This window comes from Chelonia mydas, chromosome 13 (assembly GCF_015237465.2).
Source record: "Chelonia mydas isolate rCheMyd1 chromosome 13, rCheMyd1.pri.v2, whole genome shotgun sequence".
In the NCBI taxonomy this organism is placed as follows: Eukaryota; Metazoa; Chordata; order Testudines; family Cheloniidae; genus Chelonia; species Chelonia mydas.
In genome coordinates this window covers 5,806,327-5,829,243 of record NC_051253.2, presented here as the reverse complement: position 1 = coordinate 5,829,243, position 22,917 = coordinate 5,806,327, and the positions used below count along the sequence as shown (strand labels likewise).

Here is a 22,917-nt window from a genome sequence, read left to right as displayed (position 1 = left end):
AGAGCCTCCTCCAATACTTTGATGAGAAAACCAGAGAAAGTTGGTTAAAATACTTGTATTTAAAGAGGCAGAAAATGTACAGTTAACGTTTGCATTTAACAAATAAAAAGAATGTCATGCTTCAGGCAGCCACTAAGTGGTGCTAAAAGACAGGGAGCTCAGGGCTCAGCTCTCCCTGGAGTATGAATTAACCATGATGATGATGATTTATTGTTTCACAGTTGGGGAACATCGAGAAGCCAGGTCCCTCTGCTGCAGAGCTTACAGTCTAAATGAGGAATATGACAGATAAATGAGAGCTTAATAATATACACCAGGAGGGGTCAGGAAGGATGATGGTTACAGGAATACAATTATATCTGAGTGGGTCCAAATTGTGGGGAATGGGGGGAGTGGTAATTGGCAGTTTCAGGCATAGAGGGAGAAGTCCAGGCAGATCTGAGACCCAAACGCTGCCCATATGTGGGATGCCTGGATGTCTTTGAACCCCCATGAGGAAACAGGGCTTTACATGGCTTTTTCTTGCTGTGAACTACAACACGGTCAGGTCTGATCCTGTCACTGATACTAGCAAGTACTCTGAAGAGTTACATTGTCCGCATGCGCTGTGAAAACTGAGTGGGTTTACATGCATTGATCAATAAATAAATCAGACACACATCATGAATAAATCCATAGCAATCAGTAGTTTACACAGACAAAGTAAACAGGAAACTTCACTTTCAACGCAGCGGGTAGCTTGTGAAATCCTGCTGTACTGTTTAGATTAAGAACTTCTTATACCCAGGGTGACATCTTTGCTGTACCGCATCTATAATGAATAGTCCTCTTGTGGAGGGCACAGCCAGACCATAGCAAGGAGGCTAAAAGTCTCCAAAATGGAGCACGGTTTTCTGTCCCTCCTAAGGAGAAGGCCTTGTGTATCTTCATCTGAAACGTGCAACACAAGAATGCCCGCTGGCCTCAAGCCCTGCACAGGCTAGTCAATGGAATGGATACCTCCAGCAGTGCTGCTATGCTTGGTGGGTGTGGGAAATGGAACCCCAAATAATCACGGGGGTGAGGCGTAGGGCCGTTCCCATCAGGAGAGCGAATTGTGCGCCCGTCTGTAAATCGAGCAGAGTTTCTCTCTCAGAGCGAGGAAGGTGGGTCGTTCCTCAGCATTGCCCTTCCAACACTCCAGCATGACGATATAGATCTCAGGAGGGCAAGTGCTTGGCCGGGGGAGGCGGTAGCCCATGCTGATTTGCTGTATGGTTTCTTGGTTTGTCATTCCTGTAAGGAAACAAGAAACTCCAATGACCCTATTCACCATCACGTTGTGGAGTTTATCCCCCCAAATGGCTCAGGGTGGCTGTGAAAAGTCTAGCCGGCCTGTATGGAACGGCTTCTTCATCACCATTCGATCCCTCATCAAGTGCACCTCCCATGTGTAGTGAAACCTGTGTCAAGCAACTATCAAGGCTGCCTCCTGGCTGTGCCCTAGCGGCTCCATGCACTGTGCTGAAAGCCTCCTTTCCTGGCAGGAAGACTGGACGGCGGGGTGGCAGGAGCACACGTTTCATCAGGGATATCTGCTGGATGTCGGTGAGGCGGGGAGCCAGAGGTCAGCAGCCTTGTGTAAGGGGAGCACAACGAGGGTACATCTACACTGCAAAAAACCAAACCAATCCGCGGCACCAAGTCTCAGTCTGGGGCAATTGACTCAGGCTGGCAGTGCTTGTGCCACAGGGCTGAAAATAGCTGGATAGATATTAGGGCTCAGGTCGGAGATCAAGTCTCTCCCCCCTCGGCAGGTTTCAGAGCCTGGGCTCCAGCCCGAATGTCTATGCTTAGCCCCACAGTGCGAGCCCGAGTCAGTTGACCTGGGTTCCGAGAGTTGCGACCACAGGTGCTTTTCTTGTGTAGACGCGCCCTGAAGGACATTCTCTGAAAGAGCGTGGCACAGTGTCCTCGAAAGGCAGCACAGCTGGTAAAGAGGAGGGGGAAGGGTGGGCACCATACCTTCATACGGGGTCTGCCCATACGTGAAGACTTCATAGAGCAGGATCCCATAGGACCAAACGTCAGATTTCAGTGAGTAGGTGTGGTAGTTTGCTACTTCTGGTGCTGTCCACTTCACTGGGATTTTGGTGCTGCCGCTGGTGGAATAAATATCGTCCTAAAAAGCAGCAGGAGACGCGCCATGAGCGAAGGGGAAATAACAAACACAATATCCCCTCTCTCAAAGGCATGGGGGCAGGAGAAGCCTAAGCTGCTATCTCAAGTAACCCTTACTAGCCCCACAGCTCTCTCTCTCCAACGGTGCACTCGTTTCAGGGCCGACACTGATTGTGTCCTGCCACACGCGATGTAACTGGAGACCATGTTTCAGTACCTCGGTCTAGCTGTAGCTCTCGGCATTGTCAACCTGGGACAGCCAAGGCTGGATCCCTGGTGCTAGTTTCTCATCCTCTAGGCAGGCAGAAAAGTCAGTATTTGGGGAGAGGTGGAGTTGTCTGTTCTGTGGCATTCAAAGGCAACCCCTCTGGCCAGTTAATCAGCTGTATCTAAGTCTAACCAGCTGGTAGGATGGTGCCACCTTGTAAAAGCTTCAAGCATGGGGCTAACAGGTTCCAGTGTGAATTGGGGCTTTGAAACTGGGAGCCCCTTGGGGACAGGGAAGGGAATGTGGAAATAAGCAAGGCAAAGGGACCAACAGCTTCCAGCAGACCAACCTTGAGGAGCCTGGCGAGTCCAAAATCGGCGATTTTGCAGGTGAGGTTGTCTCCCACAAGGATGTTCCTAGCGGCCAAGTCCCTGTGAACAATGTGCTGTTCTTCAAGGTACGTCATCCCATCGGCCACCTGGCAAGCAATGCTCATCAGGTGGAGTGTGCTCAGAGCCCTCCCTTCCAGACCTGTTAAACCAGTGATTGAAGGACCAAAATCACTTTCTGTTTTAGGCTGATCCATTAAAACCCTCACAGAGCACGTTATGGAATCAGTACATCCTTGCTGGGAAAGAGACCTGCTGCTAGGAACTGACAAAATAAACACATTATGAACGTGTGCAGCCTTTGTTATTCAGCCCCCACTTCTGCAAAGCACTCACGCACACGCTTAACTTTGAGCACGTGCAGGTTCCCCTTGACTTCCATGTCTGTAAAGTTAAGTGTGTGTTTCAGTGCTTGGCAGGCGCTGGACCCCGTGAGCTCTGTTGCAGTGAGGAAGGTGGTCCTCATAAGGAGTATGGTAGGAGTATGAGCCACTGTTAGGAGCATGAGCCATGGAGTCTAACTCTTGGCTGGGAGTTGTGTTTCAGAACCCATCCTGCTTGTGAGTTGCTGCTCCTTGGATAATGAGTCTTGCTGGATCCACAGCCCCAAAGGAGGTCCCATTAGTCAATGGAGGATGTTACCTAGTAAAGAAGAGGTCCCAGCTGGGAGCTGTGTGACTTGTTTCCCTAACGACTATTTCCTGGTTGGGGGAATGAAAGAAAAGAATGAGAGAAATAAACACCACAGGCATGTTCTTCGTGCAGTTTCAGGGCTGACTCATCAAGATGGCAACAGGAGACTTGCCTTTTTATCCGTTTCAGATGCCAGTGCCCAAGGGACAAGTTTTGGCAATTCGCTTCCGACAGAGGTTGTGGCCGAGTAGGCTGGGGAGCTGAAAACTCACTCTCCCAGTCCCCCGGTGAAACAACCTCCTTTGGAGTCGGTGAACAACGAAGCAGCACGCCATTCGGACTGCGCGAATGTCTCAATGCGCCACGACAACTCTTCTTAGAGAGGGGCGTCAAGCGACAGCAGGAGTTCAAACCTGCAGGAGCTTTGAGGAAGCCTATGCCTTGTTGACATACACAAGTTGTACTGTTTTCACTACACCGGTATAGTCCAAGCAGTACCGCCCTCCATAAAGGAAGGGGAATAAACTGTACTGGAATAAGACAGCATTATACGGATATAACCCACATGAGGTATTAGTCTAGTATATATATTTCAGTAAAACAATCATAGCCGACCAAGTGAGTTATACCAGTACAAAAAATGGTGTGAAGACCAGGCCTTACATTCAGATCTGGGTGCTCAGGACTATTGAGACTTTTCTGCAAAGAGGCCCATTGCATAGTTACCGGTGGTAGGGGCGAGGGCTTCTGTAAGAGGTTTAAAATTAAAAATGGCGAATTGTCCCTGGCTGATGTATGGTGAATTAGAATGTACCCGGGGCTGAATTCTGCTTTCAGTTACACTGAGGTAAGCATGGAATTGCTCCGATTGGGGTGGAGCGGCCCTGCCTTCGCCCCAACGTAAATGAGAGCAGAGCTCGGCGGGCTGCCTCTTTTGACAGTAGCGCGTTGTTGCCGTTTGAATTTGGGCAGGGCGGAGGCACCCGCCTGGGCCCTGCAGTCCCTTCGAGGTGCTCTTGAGTGCTGGGAGACTTGAGTTCCAAGAGCGGCACTGCCAAACGGGGGGAGGGATAGCTCAGTGGTTTAAGCATTGGCCTGCTAAACCCAGGGTTGTGAGTTCAATCCCTGAGGGGGCCATTTAGGGATCTGGGGCAAAAATTGGGGATTGGTCCTGCTTTGAGCAGGGGGTTGGACTAGATGACCTCCTGAGGTCCCTTCCAACCCTGATGTTCTATGATTCTATGACTCCCTGCGCAGGGCTTGGCATTCAGGGCCGGGTGGTACTGACCGCTGAGGTAGCTCTCCAGGTTGCCTTTCCTCATGAGTTCGGTGACGATGTACAGGGGCTCGCCCACAGAGCAGACTGCATGGAGCTGGATCAGCCTCTCGTGCTTCAGCCGCTTCAGGTTCTGAATCTCTTTGGTGAAGTCTTCCGCCTTCATGTCAGCTGTGGAGGAAGCCGAGACGTTTCCGGGGTGAGTGCGTTTCTCGCTACGTTCATCCCTGCCTTTCATAACTTGCCTTTCTCCATGTGGCTGCGGGAGCTTTCCAGCCCCGCCCCCACTCCGCGGCTCTCACGGCTCACGCACCCCATCCCCTCACAGCTCATTAACAATAACATTTATTGAGGTTGTTCTCGTTAGGACTGAGATGCCATTTTCAGGTAGCTGCGGAGTGCAGAAGGGCCTTCCACACTAGTGGTTCTCAACCTGGGGTAAGCCTGCCCCTGGGGGGACGCAGAGGTCTTCCAGGGGGTACATCAAGGCATCTAGATATTTGCCTAGGTTTACAACAGGCTACATAAACAGCACTAGCAAAGTCAGTACAAACTAAAATTCCTTACAGACAAGGACTTGTTTATACTGTTCTATATACGATACACTGAAATGTAAGTACAATGTTTATATTCCAGTTGATTTATTTGATAATATATGGTAAAAATGAGAAGTCAGCAATTGTTCAGTACTAGTGTGCTCTGACATTTTTGTATTTCTATGTCTGATTTTGTAAGCAAGGAGTTTTTAAGTGAGGTGAAACTTGGGGTACACGAGACAAATCAAACTCCTGAAAGGGGGACAGTACTCTGGAAAGGTTGAGAGCCCCTGTTCCACACAACAGTGCAGTGTCCTACCATGAGGCCTCCAGAGTGATGGGGGGTAAGGGGGAAGGAAGCCATTTTGTAAAGGCCTCAGCGTAGATAGGACCGGATTTTCGAATGGGTGTGTGCAGATGTGTGGATGCTTTGGCATGCACCTCGCTTCCAGGCAAGTAGCCTTACTGAGCTAGGGTTGCCCGACTAAGCCAGGCAGGAAATCCTATCGACAGTTAGTTTATTCAGTCTGATTGTTTACATGAAAGGTTGGGTGATCAAGGGGGAAATGAAACAGACTGGAGAGATCTTTCATGGCAGTGAGTGAAAGAGGCAAGGTGGCACATGGTTAATGTTCCCTGCCTTCGCGTCCACGCACCTTGTTTTATGATTTTGATGGCAACTGGGACCATGTTCTTCCACAATCCTTCCCACACCTCTCCGAAGTATCCTTCCCCCAGTTTCCTCCCGAGGGTGAATTCTGAACGGGGCCGTTCCCATGCATCTCTCATTGGAGGTGTCTGTATTAAACGTATAGAGACACAGAACATTTCATTTCAGGCCTATGCCATCCAGCTAGTCAGGTAGAAACAGCTTTATGAACCAGGGCAGACTTGGGCATAGGCTGAGAAAGCAACCGAAGTCAGCATCCAGTCCAGTCCCAAACAGCACCTCTTCATCCTGATTCTCCTCAGTTACATGTGCACTTCTGACCCTCAGATGTGTCCCAGAATCCTTTGCTGTGGCTGCTGCCCATTTGGGAGCCAGAGATGCCCATGAGAACAGAACTTGGAGACTGCAGGATCTGCCACCATTTTAGGACCAGGAACTACAAAGGCTCAAGGGATACTAAGGGCTCTGGTTTCTCTCGGGAGGCAGTTAGGTCTCACAGGAAGCGTGAAGGCAGAGAAGCTGCTGGAAGGGGTATGTAGCAGGAAGCAGCCGCTCAGATCACAGAGAGACCATCCCATCTGCACCATTAATATTGATTTGTATGTTAAGAGGGTGCTCAGTGAAGCTATAGGAAACTGGTCTCTGTCCCCTGCAAATTAAACTTCTCGGTAGAGCTGGTTGAAACTTGGAGTTTCTGTTCCAGAGGAAGTTCCTACATTTCAAATTCTTTTTCACTCCGAATTGGAACGAATGACCTTAAAGATGGCCTTGAATATGGAGTAAGCATTTGAGAAAGCCCTGTGCAATTCAACTTGAAGAAAGGGAAACCAGATAAAAGCCGCAGAACAAGAGAGACTCCTTAACCTTATAATTAACACAGCAGAGCCTGAAAGCAAAGAGGCTGATGGATGGATAAGAGGGCAGCTATATTAAAACGACACTTAAAGCTTTCATTTAATAAAGTGTCGAAAGTTGAGCTGCTCAAAAAATTATGGACACATTTCTGTGAAAAAATGCTGAAAAAAACGTTTTTCATTTTCACCATTTTTTCACTGAAAGACTTTTTTATTTCTGTTGGCAGAATGAACACGGACTTTTTTTTTTCATTCTGGCCCCATTTCTCCCACTGGAGAATGTTTATAGTTTTCGGATTCATCTTTTTTTTTTGGCTCCCAAACAAAAAGAATGCAACCAGTTCTACAAGAAACTGCCTGCGTTGTCCTTCAGAATGCCTCTGTTCTAATGGCCACCATATCCCCTAGCAAATCACCTGCTCCCTACCCCATCACAATCACAGAACAAGTTACAAGACTAAAATGAAATAACGAAGAAAGAAAACAGCCAAGGCCAGCAAGCAAATGGTGAGCATCAGGTTTAAGATGAGGGTAAGAGTGAAAGAAACTAGTTGACGCTAGTGTTGTGTACACAGACCTTAGGGATGCAAGGCTGTAACAAGGGGCTCTGTACAACTTTCCAGTTTATGGTGTAAAAGGTGAGCAGTTCCTCCATGTTGGGGAAAGTGTGTCCCTTTTGTATGTACAGACCTCCGTCGGGCTCCTTACAGATCCGGAAATGACTGACTTTAGCATGATTACGGACTGCAAGGGAAAAACCAAAGGAGAAATTGAAACAGAGTTCAGTGACCCATGCAACCAGCACTAGTTCCCTCTTGAGCATTGCTGGCTCTGGCCTCAGTTTGGCTCTCATTTACACCAGAGTAACAACACTGACTTCCATACTAAAGAAGTTCAGCCTAGATAGTTTATCCAAGAGGTGGTTAACAGGTGACTTGGTCTATAAATGGTCTCTAAATAGTAACACATGGCAGAGATTTGATAGTAGACAGCTCTTTATCTAGCAGACCAAGGCCAACGAGATCCAATGGTTGGTAGCTAAAGCTAGACAAATTCAGACTGGCTGTAAATTTTTAACAGGGAGGGTAATTAACCATTGGAACAATTTACCCAGGGACATGGTGCGATCTCCAATCACCTGAAGTCTTTCAATCAAGACTGAATATCACTGTACGCAAGTTTGCAAACAGAGTTTATGGGCGTGATGCAGAAATTACTGGGGTGAGGGTCTTCATCTTGTGTCATGCCAAAGGTCAGACTAAGTGATGCATTAAAAATCTATGAATTTACATCACTGTAAATGAGACCTGAATCAGGCCCTGATAGCTTAAAGCCGGAATTTCTTTTTTTATATAATCCACAGATCAATAGAACAATCCACTGGAAATAAACCCTGCGGCTAAGGGCTATGAAGCTGTCTTATGAAGCTGTAAATTGTTTATGGCTTTCATATCCCTGAATGAGAGCATTGTACTTTGCTTTCCCACAGTGATTCAGCGATCAATATTTGCATAGATACGCAGGGCGTTCAATGGCCATTGGAGTGGCTTTCTGTCCCTTTTCAGAGCTGAAGTGAATCCATCTTAACAAGATGCTATAAACTACTTTAAACACATCCCTGCTCTTTCCTGCATGTTGGTGAGCCCAGCTCCACAGGCAGAACGTTCCTTCACCCAGGGGCTTCTCCCACTTGCATGTGGTACATGCTGATCACTTCCCTTTCCCCTCATCTTACCAAATCTACAGCTGGGGCTGGCACAGCCCAGGGAAGGGCGACCGAGAGAGAAAGGAACCTAAAACTGACCCCACCAAAAAGTGCCTTGAGACTGCTCTAAATTATGCCAGGGGTGAATTTGGCCTCTGGATGGAGGTAGGTGGCTCACGACCATCTTCACTTCCCTTCCCCACCAGCTGTGCCACCCTGTGCTCCTGGGCAGCGCTGAGCCCCCTTCGTGGCGCGAGGGCAGAAATGAGCCACAGACAGCAGCAGGGCCGGACTTTGCAGAGTGCTGGGGGTTACCTGACAGAGAATACTCCCCCCGGCTACTCTCGCTGTCACGGATGAGGAAGGAGCCGTGTTGATTGGGCGGTGAGAGAAGGAGCTGCTGGGCCTCATTTCGACTGACTCCACTGAAGTACCAGCTGCAAGAAAGACAAATGGCCGATCAGAGCGACTGAGCCCTCAGGACAGACCCTCTCTGCACCCGGGCCCCGAGAGGCATTGAAACGAGAGGAGTCAGAGTAAAGCCCAATAATGCACCGAAATGGGCAGCGTGAACCGTGCTGGGCTCTGCACCGTGTGGCTGCAGCTGGCTCCGTTTAGCCATAGCATGCGCCAGGGGACAAGCGACGGAGGGTCAGGTCCTCAGCTGGGGTCAGTCAGCAGCTCTGCACGGACTTCGACAGAGCTATGCTGATTGACGCCAGCTGAGGGTCTGCCCCAGGTGGGCTCATGGGCACTGCTGTGTTTTATGCAGAAGGTGGTGTGATACGGGAGTGATGGGCACCCGTAAAACCTCCTAAGGCAGATAATAAAAGACGTGCTGCAAAAAAACTCCAGCCCCCTGAATACTAGCAAGTAAAAAATGGGGTGGCCAGTGCCCAGGGTGCACAAGAGAGAAATGCACCTTTTCCTTCTTTTCCTAGAAGAAGAGCTGTCTGCTGCAGCAGGAACAACCTGCATGGGCTAGGTTAATGCACAAAGCACAGGCACAGACCAGCCTTTGCATGTATCAGCCCAGGTTCGAGGAGGCCTGCAGGGAATAAAGGTCTCCGGCTCCCCCTAGATGTGAAGAGGGCAAAGTGACTTTCCCTCACCCGCGGGCAGGGTTAATTTGCATATTTACCACTTGTTTGGGTGTTGCTGAAGTGGCGTGCTCCGGACTTTCTTAGGAATGGCGTTTAGTGGGTTAAATTGGTGCATAACTGCGTATGCTCATGTGAGCATGGACGTGGGGCTGGATGCGGAGTCCAACCAACCATTTCCTTTGTTTTGAAAAGACCTCGTCATCTGTAACCCAGCCCTGCTTAGCCCACTGACCGCCTGGTGCGAGGGATGCCCACGTGAAAGCCAGAGACAAGGTTTGCCAGTTTACAGTGCTCATGCTCACGGGTACTCAAGGAGCTGCCCTCTGATGTCGATTTCAGTTCAGTAATGTACATTGTGGCTGCACATGTACAAGCCAGCAGTGCAGTTTGCTAGCTTCACCCACCCCCATTGTGGAGGCATGCGCCCCAGTATTGAAGGAGCTGCCCATTGATGTCAATTTCTTAATTTATAATGTCACTCCCTGGACTGGTCACATCAGACGCACACACTGTTTTCCTAATGTCTCCCACACAGCTTCCTTCCCCTTGGGTATCAACCATGTTACGTTCATTCCCTGCCCTCTGCAGAGGCTTTGTATGTCTCATGTGGCACAAAGGGAGCAGAAACCCCAGTCCCCAGTGCCAGTGCTGAGGGTTGGCCAGAAACTGCTTGTATCCAACCCCCCAGTGGCAGGGTTGAACAGAAGATCAGGATGCCAGACGTTCTCCCCATGTCCCCACCGAGCTGGAATAGCAGAGATGCTGGTTCTTGGGTTCCAGCCCACATTACCTGTGGTTATCACTATTTGTGTTTGTGCAACTGCCTAATGAGCAGCAGAAGAGCTGATTTACAGTGCAGAGACAGGAGCACCTGCAAACAATCGCACCACAAACAATCACACCCTCTGATGTCATCACTAACCTTTGCGCTCAGAGGCTGCTGAATGATTTGATCAGTTTCACCGGGGCCTTTTGTTATCTGGTATCACAGCTTGTTAATGCCAAACTATTTCCTTCATTCTTTGGTCTCCGGAGGAGAGTACAGGAAAGCCCGGCACTTTGCCCCAGATAAGAGCAGATCTTTAGAACCAATGGCGTCTGCTATAAACACTTAACTCCACCAAAGATACCGGCCATGTTGATCTTAATTCAGCAGTTAAGGAAGCAGGAAGAATTAGAAGGGTTTGGTAGCACCTAAAATAAGGCACTTATTTGCCCTTCAGTTCTAGAATATCCAGGTTCAAATCTGGATTAGGTCACAAGTGAAAACGTGCCGGTGGTCTTTCCTCTATTTGCCCGTCACAAAACTACCTTTTGTGCTTGGCAAAATGCCGTACAATCGTCAGTCTCTGACCAAAGGAGGTCTAAGATTGGAATAGCAAGGCAGGGCTGCAGGTCAGATGTGAGGTGCTGTGGGCAGAGCTGTGCTAGGTGTGCTATTGGGGACAGGACCTTTAAGGGCTGAGCTTCCCAGACACAGTGCAGGCAGGGCTCCAGGAAGCTCGTTGTTACAGGCAGAGCCAATTGCAATTGGACACAGAATGCAGCAGAACTATTGCAAGCTCCTTAAGTGTGGAGGGCTCACTAAACACCACACAAGGGACGTTTTGCACAGTCCCTGCCCAGAGCCAGCCTTGTCTCCAACCAGGACTATCCCATCTTAACACGCATGGCTACTAAAATGTGTATGCACAAATGTATACGTGGCCATTCAGTGTGTGTAAGGGTTCAGGGGGCCAGGAACAATATCATGTGTCTCTTCTCACCACTCTTCTAATTATTACATCATTTATTTGTATTATCATAGTGCCTCTGAACCCTAGTTGTGAAGCAGGGCTTCATTGTGCTAGGCGCTGTACAAACCCAGAAAGAAACGGTCCCTGCCCCAAGGAGTTTACAATGTAAGTACTAACCTAAACTGCACTGCTCCTAAAATCCTGCCGGTCAGGCATTCTGATGGATGCAAGTGGATCCCGGCTCCATCCTCCCCCTCCAACTCCTCTACTCCTATAATTTGTGCAAATCTATTGTTAAAAATCATCTGGGAAAGGGTCAGAGGTCATCGCTTCCCAGCCAATACGTGAGTAAAGGCGGTTGCCAGGGTACTAGAGGCCATTGCTGCAGAAAGCTGCACTGGTGTTTGTTACAAAGGGATGAGCAGTAAAAGGGTCTGTTAGTATCCCTGCACACCCCCACGCAGGCACTGGGAGAGGCTCCCAGAAGGTGTTGGGTGAATGGCACCCCTGAGCCTGCATTTACCAGGGACTTGATCCATCCAGCAGCGTGGTATATTCAGCCCAAGGCACAGCTGGCGTTTCTTGTTCTTGTTTGTTCTTGTTGGGAGGGGCAGGGGGGAAGACAGGTTGAGCCTGTCCTGGGGCCCAGGGTTGGTGTAACTGCACAGAAGGGAGATGGAAAGGGATTATTTGCCTCAGCTGCAAGCACTGATGTGGTGTGGATCTGACAGGCTCTTCATCTCGCTCCCCCGCAACCGGCTCACTCGCAATACACCCGGCTAGCTGAGGAAAGCTGCTTCCCCCCCAGGCTGTTAGCATAGTCCCCCCTCTCGTCTCTTAACTTAGCGTGATGGTTTCTGGGCAAGCTGCAAGCGCACATACACCCTGTAAATGAAAAATGAATCTAGGTTGCCAGGCATGGGGCCAGGCGGTGCCCTCAAGACCCCCACCTGCAATGGGAGCAGAATCACAGCATCACCGGCAGGCCGCAGGTGAAGACAACCCACTGCCCGGCTGCATAGGAGGGTGCGGAGCAAACACGCTGCGGGGAGCAGGCAGCTCGTCTGCAGACCCTGGCCTTCCGGCTGCTGTGTTACACCTGGGTGGCTGGAGAGCAGCGGCTGGTGGCCGGAGAGCGGCAGCTAGTGGCCAGGTGACCAGCTGTGAAGGCAGTGCCCCTCCAGCAGCAGTAAGGGTGGCCATACCATACCAGGCCATCCTTACTTCTGCCCTGCTGCTGGCGGTGACTCTGCCTTCAGAGCTGGGCTCCCGGCCAGCAGCTGACGCACTCCAGCTGCCCAGCTCTGAAGGCAGCCGGCCTCCTGCAGCAGTGCAGAAGTAAGGTTAGCAGTACCACAATCCCCACCCCTCCCAATAACCTTGCAAGCCCCGCCCCCCCGAACTCCTTTTTGGGTCAGGACCCCTAAAATTATGACGCTGTGAAATTTCTGATTTAAATAGCTGAGATCATAAAATGTAGGATTTTAAAAATCCTATGACCGTGAAACTGACCAAAATGGACCGTGAATTTGGTCGGGCCCTATATATGGGCCTCAACTCAGCCGTCAGTCTTGCACCCCCAGATAACTAGGGGCAGGTGGTAGGGTGCAAACAATTGCAGGTGTATTTGAGAATATGTGAGTACGTAGGTGGGAGTCCCAAAAAGCATTCAGCGGCGGCACAAGGCTTCTGCCATGGAGACACGGAGTTTTGCCACTGGATTTCAGTGAGCTAGGTCAGTGGTCTCCAAAGTGGGGTGCGTGCACCCCAGGGGGGGCGCCAGAAGATTCCAGGGGGTGCATGGCAGGAGGAGTGTCACCTGACAGCACTCCGCCGTTTTTTTTCTTCGCCTGCAGCAGGTCTTCCCCTCCAGCGGCACGCCTGTGGCAGGTCTTGCCTCCTTTTTTCTTCGGCAGCACGCCTACGGCAGGTCTTCCCTCTCCTTTCTTCGGTGGCACCGCGGAGTGCCCGATCCAAAAACTTTGAAGACCAATGAGCTAGGTGACTGCTTCTGAAAGTCCCACTCTACCAGGTGCTGTGGGGGTGCAGCCAGTGATTTGGGTGACTCCGTGAGATCAGATTCTTTGCTCCTGCAAAACTGCACTCACAAGACTATTTGGTAACAAACTCAGAAGCCGCTTTTCAGAAATCGGGACGCTGGTGCATACTCCCCACTAATTTCTCTCTGCCACACAGATTATTGCTGGCTGCAGATTATTAAAGGAACTATGAATTGGTGAGGCAAGAAAGTGAGGAATACATAGCATCAACGAAGCCAAGCACGCTCCACAGGTTAAGGATCAATGTCCTCCACATAAGAGTACTAATGACGTTTACTCCTCTCCTGGAATTATTCTAAATCAACTACTCTCTTCACGGGGCCCATGAATGAATTTGTCAACGAAGCTTTGCCTGAACCTGCCTTCTGCTGTCCTGGTGCGTTGCCAGTTGTAACAGCTAAACTGCACTGTAGGTTTATGCTCTAGACAAGCACTACCACAAACATTGTCACTCCTGATCTAAACTGAGGTTTGATACCACCAGCAAGAAAAGGTGGGTTCCTTTACTCCATGTGCCACCTGTAATACAGGTGTGCAACACAGGTGTGCTGGTAAAGACTGACCCAGCCCCAATCAGTGGATGAGGGTCTGGACTACACAAGTGTCATGCCCCTGGCATCTGACAGGCATCGGGCTGTACTGATGGCTACCGGTACAATGCCCACCCTGCCACTGGTACTAGGGCTTGGATGGGGTTGTGTGGAGAGTTGGGGGAATTTTTATTTTTTGGCAAATACTAAAATCACTGAAAAAATGCAGGTTTGGGGTGACCGACCCTACCTGTGAATTCAGATTGAATCTGGTGACCAGATTTTTTGTCTGGACAAAAAAAAAAAAAAAAAGAAAGAAAGAAATTAGGGAAAACAATTCAAAAATGGCAAAACCAGTTTGTTGAGAAACTGCTGATCCCTTTGATCTACACAATTTTTTTCATTTTGATGAAAACCCTCCCCAAAAATCCATTTTTTTCTTGTATTTTTCAGTCCAGCTCTACCTGGAGCCTGATGAAAAGAAACGAGTTCATCAGTGCTGAAAACCCTGTATTCTGGTCGTACCCCACCACCATTTTTTTGGTCGGTGTCCTGTCTATCTGATCTCAGTGAGATGGAACGGAACCCTATTTATTTTAAAATGCAAAGTGCTTTCACTTTGAAAACTGACTGTGGTGTGTATCGAATGCTGTCACCCACATTCCACCGCTTTGACTCCATATTCAGGAAGATAAGTAAGAGCTCAGCTGCCACTTGAGTGGACTTGAAAGACCGGAGGAGAAACTTTTCCTGGGACTTCACTCGGAGTTTTCGCAATGCTTGCTTCCAGCGTGTGTGTAATATGCTAATGGTACTGACTGACTCATGGGCCTGATACTGGCAGAACGGAAGTGGCTCAGGTGTGCTTCACAAAGCACGTCGGACCTGGATCATTGTGAGCGGGGAAAGAAACGCTGCCTTATAGAATAGTAAATTCACCCGCCCACTGGGCAGGAAGAGGTTAATGTTCTAACCTTAAAATCAGCAGCTGTGAAGGTGTTGCTGGGGAGCTGTTGGCGGGGTGGAGGAGTGGTTTGCCAGAGTAGCTTGCTGCTGCTGGAGCTCCACAACACCCTCCCCTTGGGCCAGTGCTGGAGCTGGAGAACTCGACTGGCCCATGGCTGTGCCGAAACAGGGGTTTTGTCTGGTGGGGCTCGGGGGTTCAGCAGGGCAGCTGCCTCCCTCTGCCAAGCTTGCCACAGCTGTCTGCTTAGCCTCATCCCCCACAGCCTGCTGCCCGCAGTCCGGGAGAAGAGGACAAGCAGCGGTTTGGGGGACTGATGCAGCACAAAGGGGGATTAAAAGCCTTGTCTACACACATTTCACATTGGTTTAATCAAACCAGTCTAACCCCCCTCGTCTAAAGGGCAGCTATACCACTGGAAAGGTGATGTATCCTGGCACAGTGTATTCTCAAACAGGAAGGGGAACAGCTATACCTGGGACAAGACCCCTTCAGACTGGTATCAATGTGTACAGGCTGGGGGTTTTACCAGCATCACTATTTCAGTTAAAAGAAAATAATCACACCCTAACCGTCACAGCAACAGCAGTACAGAACCTGCGAGCGGAGCAGCCCCTTGGCAGCCACCTGCCAGGGATCATTATTATTTGTATTACCGGAGCATCAATGAACCCCCGGCTTGGAGCAGGACCCCATTGTGCTAGGTGCTGTACAAACAGAACAAACAGCTCAGACATCTCTCTGTTTGGCCTGGAACTGTGCAATGCACCAGTTCCACCTGCAGCCCAATAACCGTGGTGTGCCGTAGGCCCTGACTACTGACAATACCAAATGCAAATTACAAATAAAAGAGAGACAAGACAATGCTACAGTTCGAGCTGATCGGGGACAGCCTCAGTGTAGAGGCAGCAGGCCCAGCCTTTGTTCTTTGTCCCTAGCTGGGAGGACAGCTTTCAGTTCTGCCAGGCCTTAGATCAATATATAGCACTGGTGCCGGGAGATCCAGCTTGCCAAGTTTCCCCCTGCTTTGTGCATCATTTACAAAAGATTATCCCCACACAAGCCACAGTGAAGAGCTGGTACTTACAGCCGATGGGAGGTTTCCTTGTTGATCCTTGCCACGTAATTAGTAGGGACGTAGCCCAGCGCTGGTTCCCCCGAAAGCCTCCTGGCTAAGACATATTCCCCCTCTTCTTTGAGGACACAGAGTTTGTCTCCTCGGCTGACGCTCAGCTCCTCTGCACTCCTGGCTCTGAAATCATACAGCGCACTAAAGAGAGAGGAGCTGGGGAGGACAGGATCTGGCTCTAGGTCTGGCCGCAGGGCGACAAGATCAGGCGCAAAATCCCCCTGTGAGGGCCTGTCAGCAGAGACGGTGTTTGGCCAGAGTTTGTTCCACAAGGAGGTCAGGAAGGTCAAGCGCTTCCTGACATGTTGTTCCATCCCTGTTCCCAACAAAGCTGTGTCCAAGCGTGAGGCCGCTATGCTATAGCATTTCTCCACAGCAGAGCAGGGACTTTTGGTCCCATGTCTTTAGTCCTGAGCTCTGCACATCATCTGTTCGAATCAACGCTCAGGGGCGTGTGATGCCAGCTCAGTGCTGAAACAGGCACCTGTGCTGTCTTTAGCTGAGAACTTCCTACTTCTGAAAGTGAAACGAGAAGATCAGGTGTAACTCGTTGCTGGCTGGAGCCATAGGCTCAGACCTGCACACACATCTGGCCTTACAATCACAGCTGGAGTTTGCTTCATTAGTCAACTCTGTTTACACTTTAAGAAGCAAGGGAATCTTTTGAACTAGAAATTAACCAAAAATATGCTCTGGTAGTTACCAGTTACTGACAAACAGAAATCTCTGGTAGGTAGGAGGAACTCGTACGTACAAGCAGTAAATCTCAGTTAAATAATAATCTCCCTCTATCTTGTGCAGGATCTTTCAGATAAATTATCTCATATAAATTATTATATTATAAATGTGCTAGAGTTAAAAACAGGAGTTCCAGAGACAGCAAGTGAGAGAATGTAAGAGGGGGAGGTTTTCAGCTGGAGTGGTCTGGATTTTTGCCTCAAATATTTTTTTGCTCGGCCCTTACAGCCCTCCTCCTGGGCAGGTTCTGACGTCCGGCTTTACCTGTCTGGAGCACTCTAACTCCCCCTGCACTGCAACTGCCTTGCTTTTTGTTTTAAACTGGAGCTCTTTTGTGGGTGCAATCCATAGACTGTTGAATAAAAGGGAGAGGTTTATTGCATTTCTTGTCCGGAGTTTACCGTTTATGTGGCCTCAGGTTTGCTATGTAATGTGAAAAGTCCCAGCTGAAATGGGCTGACGTTTGCATGGAGTTTCCATGGAAGTGAGATTTACATGTCTCTCGACAGGAGATCAGCTCTCCCTGCATTCTAGCTTTTGTGCCTCTTATTTGTCCTCCGCTGCCATCGTTAGGGTGGGAGAGATAGGACTGGTCAATAGTGGTAGATGTCAATTTCACTGTACACACGCAAACCAACAAACAAATATTTCCATCGATGACCGAAATTCACTGCAAGGCAAAGTAAGAAAAAACGCTGCTGGAGAACTTAGAGCTTGATTTAAAAATATTTACATTGCATATTTTGACGTGAGATGTTAACCTTGCGTTTGAATAGATATAAAGCTGTAACTTTTTGAATCTCAACGTCTACTGGCAATTAAATAATTATTGTCTGCCCCCCGCATAATTTCCCAGAAGTGTGAAAATCTAAATTGATAAAAATCAGAAAAAAATGTTTAAACATAAACATCGATATTATCCATAGAAATTATAAAAAAATAAAAATTGAATTGAAACCTAGCTATAATTGTCTCTGGAATTCCATGGCTGACACTGGTTCGTTTTCAGGATGCAAATTGTTTGTTTGAAAGAAGTGGTTTAAAAAAAAAGAGAGAGGAAGAGATATATTGTAATGGTTTGAACAGAGGTTTATTGAATAATTATGCCATTTAAGTGGTCTCAGCTATTTAAGAGTTCTACTCAAGAGGACCACAGCACCTAAGTGGTGAATCTGGACTGCCTAAGGTGCAATTTTCAACTAAGTGGCAAAACTAGATCACTTAAGTGGTTGACTTAAGGCCACTTCAGTAACAAAATTCAGACCATTATAAATTTAGCTGAAAACCTCTCTCTTTTATCTGGATCTCAATTTTTCTTTTCATTTGAGTTTGGCTCTAGGAATTGCATCTGTCGTGGTTTTGCATCTTTTAACTCACAGGAGCCATTTTGATCCTGTGGTCACGAGAGCCATCTACTCACTAGATATATTATAAAGTTACATTCCTTAAACTGCACACCCCTTAGGTAGCCAATCCTCCATTCCCTGATGTAGTAAATCCCCCCTCCACTCGCTGATTTATTCTGAAGCTGCCAAGTGCTGGCTTGGATATTTTTCTAAGATCTGCTCTGGGAATTGCTTTGGGGCAGGTCTCTGGCCTGTGTTATACACTGATCACAACGGTGCCTTCTGCCCTGGGAATCTATGAACTGTTGTTCCAGAGTCCACAGAGCTGCTCAAAGTGGGGCCAACGGGTTCCTAAGTGACCTGGGATGGGGTCGGAGTAGAGCGCTATCAGCTCTCCTCAGGATAAATGCTCATGAGCACTGAACGAACACACACTCTCTCTCTCGCTCACACACACACACACAGCTTTATGAAAGTTGTAACTCCAGTGATGTTGAGTGCAAAAATTCACACGCGAGTTCATTTGGCTGGTAAATTTGCTTTTTACGAGGAACAAAGTGTCTCAAGGTGCCGCATTAGTAAAGCACACTGGGTTTCCTGTCGTACAGACAGACAGGTAATTCCCATTTCACAGCCGCCACAGAAGGCAGCTGTAGGAGTCCAGAAAACACCACGAAGAGGCGACACAGGGTAGCAAACCAACATGTGCAAATCCCATGGCTTGGTGTCAGCGTCCCTGCGTGCTCCCCAGGATTCTGACGATACCCAAACTGCCTGCCCCAAAACTTGATCAGATTTTAAGGGCATCTTGCCCCACCCCAAAGGCTCAGAGAGCCATAAGTGCAACCCAACTTGTGTCCTCTCCCCATCTACCATGGACCTGGGCTCCATGAAGAACCATTCCAGGCTGTTGCATAGGAATTGTGGGGAAGGATGGACTGGTGGGTCTGTAATCATGAATATATGCCGAACATAAGAATGGCCATACTGGGTCAGACCAAAGGTCCATCCAGCCCAGCATCCTTTCCACCAACAGTGGCGAATGCCAGGTGCCCCAGAGGGAATAAATCTAACAGGTAATGATTTAGTGATCTCTCTCCTGCCATCCATCTCCACCCTCTGACAAACAGAGGCTAGGGACACCATTCCTTACCCATCCTGGCTAATAGTCATTAATGGACTTAACCTCCATGAATTTGTCCAGTTCTCTTTTAAACCCTGTTATAGTCCTAGCCTTCACAACCTCCTCAGGCAAGGAGTTCCACAGGTTGACTGTGCGCTGAGTGAAGAAGAACGTCCTTTTATTTGTTTTAAACCGGCTACTCATTAATTTCATTTGGTGGCCCCTAGTTCTTATATTATGGGAACAAGTACATAACTTTTCCTTATTCACTTTCTCCACACCACTCATGATTTTATATACCTCTGTCATATCCCCCCTTAGTCTCCTCTTTTCCAAGCTGAAAAGTCCTAGCCTCTTTAATCTCTCCTCATTTTGGACCCATTCCAAACCCCTAATCATTTTAGTTGCCCTTTTCTGAACCTTTTCTAATGCCAGTATATCTTTTTTGAGATGAGGGGACCACATCTCTACACAGTATTCAAGATGTGGGCATACCATAGATTTATATAAGGGCAATAAGATATTCTCAGTCTTATTCTCTATCCTTTTTTTTAATGATTCCTAACACTCCGTTTGCTTTTTTGACTGCCGCTGCACACTGCATGGACGTCTTCAGAGAACTATCCACGATGACTCCAAGATCTTTCTCCTGATTAGCTGTAGCTAAATTAGCCCCCATCATATTGTATGTATAGTTGGGGTTATTTTTTCCAATGTGCATTACTTTACATTTATCCACATTAAAATTTCATTTGCCATTTTGCTGCCCAGTCCCTTAGTTTGATGAGATCCTTTTGAAGTTCTTCACACTCTGCTTTGGTCTTAACTATCTTGAGCAGTTTAGTATCGTCTGCAAACTTTGCCACCTCACCGTTTCCCCCTTTCTCCACTCCCCACCTACAAGGAAGAAGCAAAACAAATGTGCCCTACCTGGCCTGAGAGGGTCCACTGATGGCTGCCCATCAGCCTGCCCAGCACGCACCATCTGCACGAGCACCGGGCACTGGAGAGAGGATTTCCTGCTTAGGGAGTTTCCCCAAGTGGTGCTTTTCTTACTTCTAGTATACAAGCAGGCATCAAAGAAGGGGGGGAAGCAGGGGTTCCAACTTGTAGGGGAAAGAGACAGCAAGTTCCACATTGCCCACTGGAATGTGTGTAGAACACCTCCGACAACTCTGCTGTTCCCACTACGCTCGCCACACGCGCCCACACTCCTTAACCACGTGCATCGAGAGAAAAATCCACCATGGCCCTGGCTTCTTTAGGCATTTAAGCTGGACAGTTGGTATCAGCACATGTGTCCCTTGCTCTTTTTAACGAGGGCTGCAGTCCCACAGAACTATGTATTCAGGGTCACTGTAGCCCTGCCGGTCCCAGGATACAAGAGAGACAAGGTGTGCGAGCCAGTATCTTTTATTGGACCATCCTCTGGTCCAATAAAAGACATCACCTCACCCACCTTGGCACACCAAGAAATAGTTGATAAAATCTCATCAGCCACACCCCTTTTCTAGCATCATTTTATTTTCCTAATAACTTCCAAGTCCTAGCAGGGGCATCACAGGCTTTGGGTCCCTTCGATTCAGTAACAGGCCTGAAAAGAAGAAAAAAGAACAAGCATGTCTGGAAAAGTTTATGATCCTTGTACTGTGGGAAGGGGGAGGATATAGGGTGGGAAAAAGAAAGGAATGATGGGAAGAACAGAGAACTACTAAGGACTCAGGTATGTTGTTAGCAAAAACTATCTGCCTGTGACTGACAAGTTTTAGGCTGCCCTGGAGTCACCTGGGTATAAATTATAGCACCACTGGAAAGCACCTCCAAAGTAGACCCCAAAAGCTGGTTACATATTTCTTGTTTAGCTGTGGAGCACCTGGGAATAATAAATACAAGCAACACTTTACATTCATTCATGTGTCAAATACCGCACACAGTATTCTCGAAATAGCTAACTGATGGAACACAGCCGCTCCTGGCTATTAACTAGAGGGCTATTGCATTTAATTATCTGAGGTTGTGTGTCAGGTCCTGTTACATTTACACTGTAAATACATCTTCCAGCTGAAATCCTTAGGAGGGTAAAGACGAATGGAAACCACCCCCCAGCTAAAACGCGTAAAGGTAGAAGCTTGGAGAGCGCCGTCCAGAGCGAAAGAAAAGTTTGTGACCACGGGGCAGGAAAAGGTAGATTCACTCGCAGAGATTTAATTGGGGGAGATTCCACTAGTTTTAAAATGACGGAGAGAGTAAAGCATCAAGGGTAAGCTGACCTCCCTTCTGTTTCCAGTACCGCATTCCCGTGCACCAGACTCTAGGCCCAGGAAGGGAGGAATATTTCCAATGGATGGGGGGTTTTCTGGTCACTGCTTGTGTTAACTGTAGGCCATGCCAGCAGTGCTTCACAGTCCCGGAAGCTCTTGTTTGCTCAATTACATAAGAGAATTTTTTTTTTTTAATTTAAACATGTGAGATCAGATTTTCCAAATCCTTGCTGACCCTGCTGTCTGAGACGGCTCGTCTCGGCGAAGCGTTGGTAGGTGCGCAATGTTCCCAATGGGGTTGGGTGCCCTTGGAATACCTGCTGCAAAAGCCAATGAGGCAGTGTGATCTGCAGCGGGAGGAGGAAAGCGTACAGGATGAGGGCACTGAAGCAGTTTTAACTTGTCTCCGCTTTCTGAGCGAGGGCTCTGCTAGTGAAAAGCAGGATCCTAGGAGCACATGGTCTGCTTGCCTAAAATAGGGCAGTTCAGAGGTTTGCAGGCTGAGAGGAACACCTTTCCCCTGCGGCGGAGGGGGGCAGACGGTTCAGGGGCTCTAAGCTGTCAGTGCGAAGAGTCAGGTACCAGGGAAAGCACAGCTGCCCTGGGGTGGAGTGGTACAGGAGGAGTCGGACTGGATGGAACGTTGTTCTCACTGGCCGTCATGTTGGGGCCCTCTTGGAGTGGAGAAGATTGGCTGAGAGGTGAGCAGTGTGAAGTGTACAGATCACCTGAAATAACCTAGAGAGGAGGAAAAGAGACCGGGTGGATTGTAAGTGCCTTGGGGGCAGGAATCATCTCCTTGTTACATGTCTGTACAGCACCTAGCACCAAGGGGCTGGGGCATCTAGATGTTATTGCAATGCAAACAGCAGCGTAACAGCGCCTATCAAATACAACCAAGAGGCTCCAGAGCCCTCTAACGTATAAGCTACCCCTTCTGTCCTCCACCATCGCTCTTTGGGAACCGAGCTTTCCAGCCTCTGCTGTAAATGATCTGAGCTAGCTTAAAACTCATTCTTTCCAAATAGGGTTCCCAAACATTGGCTCTCTGCAGAGGACAGCTCCTGGGGACGCGCTGCACAGGTGTGCAATCTGCCTGTCCTTGGCCCTAGAGTGGTTGATGGGCAGCACCACCGCACAGAGTAGGGGCTTCCTGTTTGTGATACTTGCTTTTGGATTGGTTTGGTTTGGTTTAGTTTGGTCTGGTCTGGTCACAGCTCCTGCCTCTTAAACTGAGTGTACTGCCAGCTGGGCCATTTTTAATCTCCTTCCAAGGTGTGAGAATCTCCACTGTGCTTTCCTTAGGCAGAACAATAGTTAAGTGAGCTCATGCTGCTTCCCACCAGGCCCCACTCCTTATGAAGGGAGCGCACTGGATGGAGGGCACATGGCTTTGGGGTATGGCAAGGATAGCTAGCAAGGCTGCTAACACGAGAAGGAGCAGTAGTCCACAGGCCAACAGCCATCTACAGCTATTGTTGAGTTACAGGGGAACA

The 22,917-nt window shown here is 48.6% G+C and overlaps 2 protein-coding genes across 4 annotated transcripts in view; both read right to left on the bottom strand.

Annotated features, from left to right (window-relative positions):
• Positions 1-977: 977 nt before the first annotated feature.
• SRMS (src-related kinase lacking C-terminal regulatory tyrosine and N-terminal myristylation sites) lies at positions 978-16,297 on the bottom strand. Its single transcript, XM_037915892.2, has 8 exons — positions 15,912-16,297; positions 8,747-8,868; positions 7,304-7,470; positions 5,859-6,000; positions 4,679-4,837; positions 2,718-2,899; positions 2,005-2,161; positions 978-1,275 (listed from the first exon to the last, which is right to left on the bottom strand). The coding sequence occupies exons 1-8, from the start codon at positions 16,265-16,267 to the stop codon at positions 1,082-1,084; spliced, it is 1,479 nt and encodes a 492-aa protein (XP_037771820.1). The 5' UTR covers positions 16,268-16,297; the 3' UTR covers positions 978-1,081.
• A 3,735-nt stretch (positions 16,298-20,032) lies between these two features.
• The window catches only part of LOC102937799 (peroxidasin-like), a 66,051-nt gene continuing 63,166 nt past the window's right edge, over positions 20,033-22,917 (bottom strand). Inside the window, exons 23-24 of one of the 3 annotated variants that reach the window (XR_006285308.1) lie at positions 21,431-22,159; positions 20,033-20,754 (exon numbers count right to left, since the gene is read on the bottom strand). The gene's annotated coding sequence lies outside the window, so the exon portion shown is untranslated. Of the gene's footprint in view, positions 22,160-22,917 lie in introns of all 3 variants that reach the window. The other 2 variants (XM_027822301.3, XM_043526606.1) reach the window with 2 other exon arrangements.

What these genes read in the sequence shown, in the direction of transcription:
- SRMS (XM_037915892.2), bottom strand. Translation starts at nt 16,267, where the DNA reads ATGGAACAACATGTCAGGAAGCGCTTGACCTTCCTGACCTCCTTGTGG. An exon ending in AAGGAAACCTCCCATCGGCT is followed by an intron (nt 8,869 to 15,911) that starts GTAAGTACCAGC and finishes TCTTTCTTGCAG; the next exon opens with CTGGTACTTCAGTGGAGTCA. An exon ending in CATCAAAATCATAAAACAAG is followed by an intron (nt 4,838 to 5,858) that starts GTGCGTGGACGC and finishes CTTCCTCCACAG; the next exon opens with CTGACATGAAGGCGGAAGAC.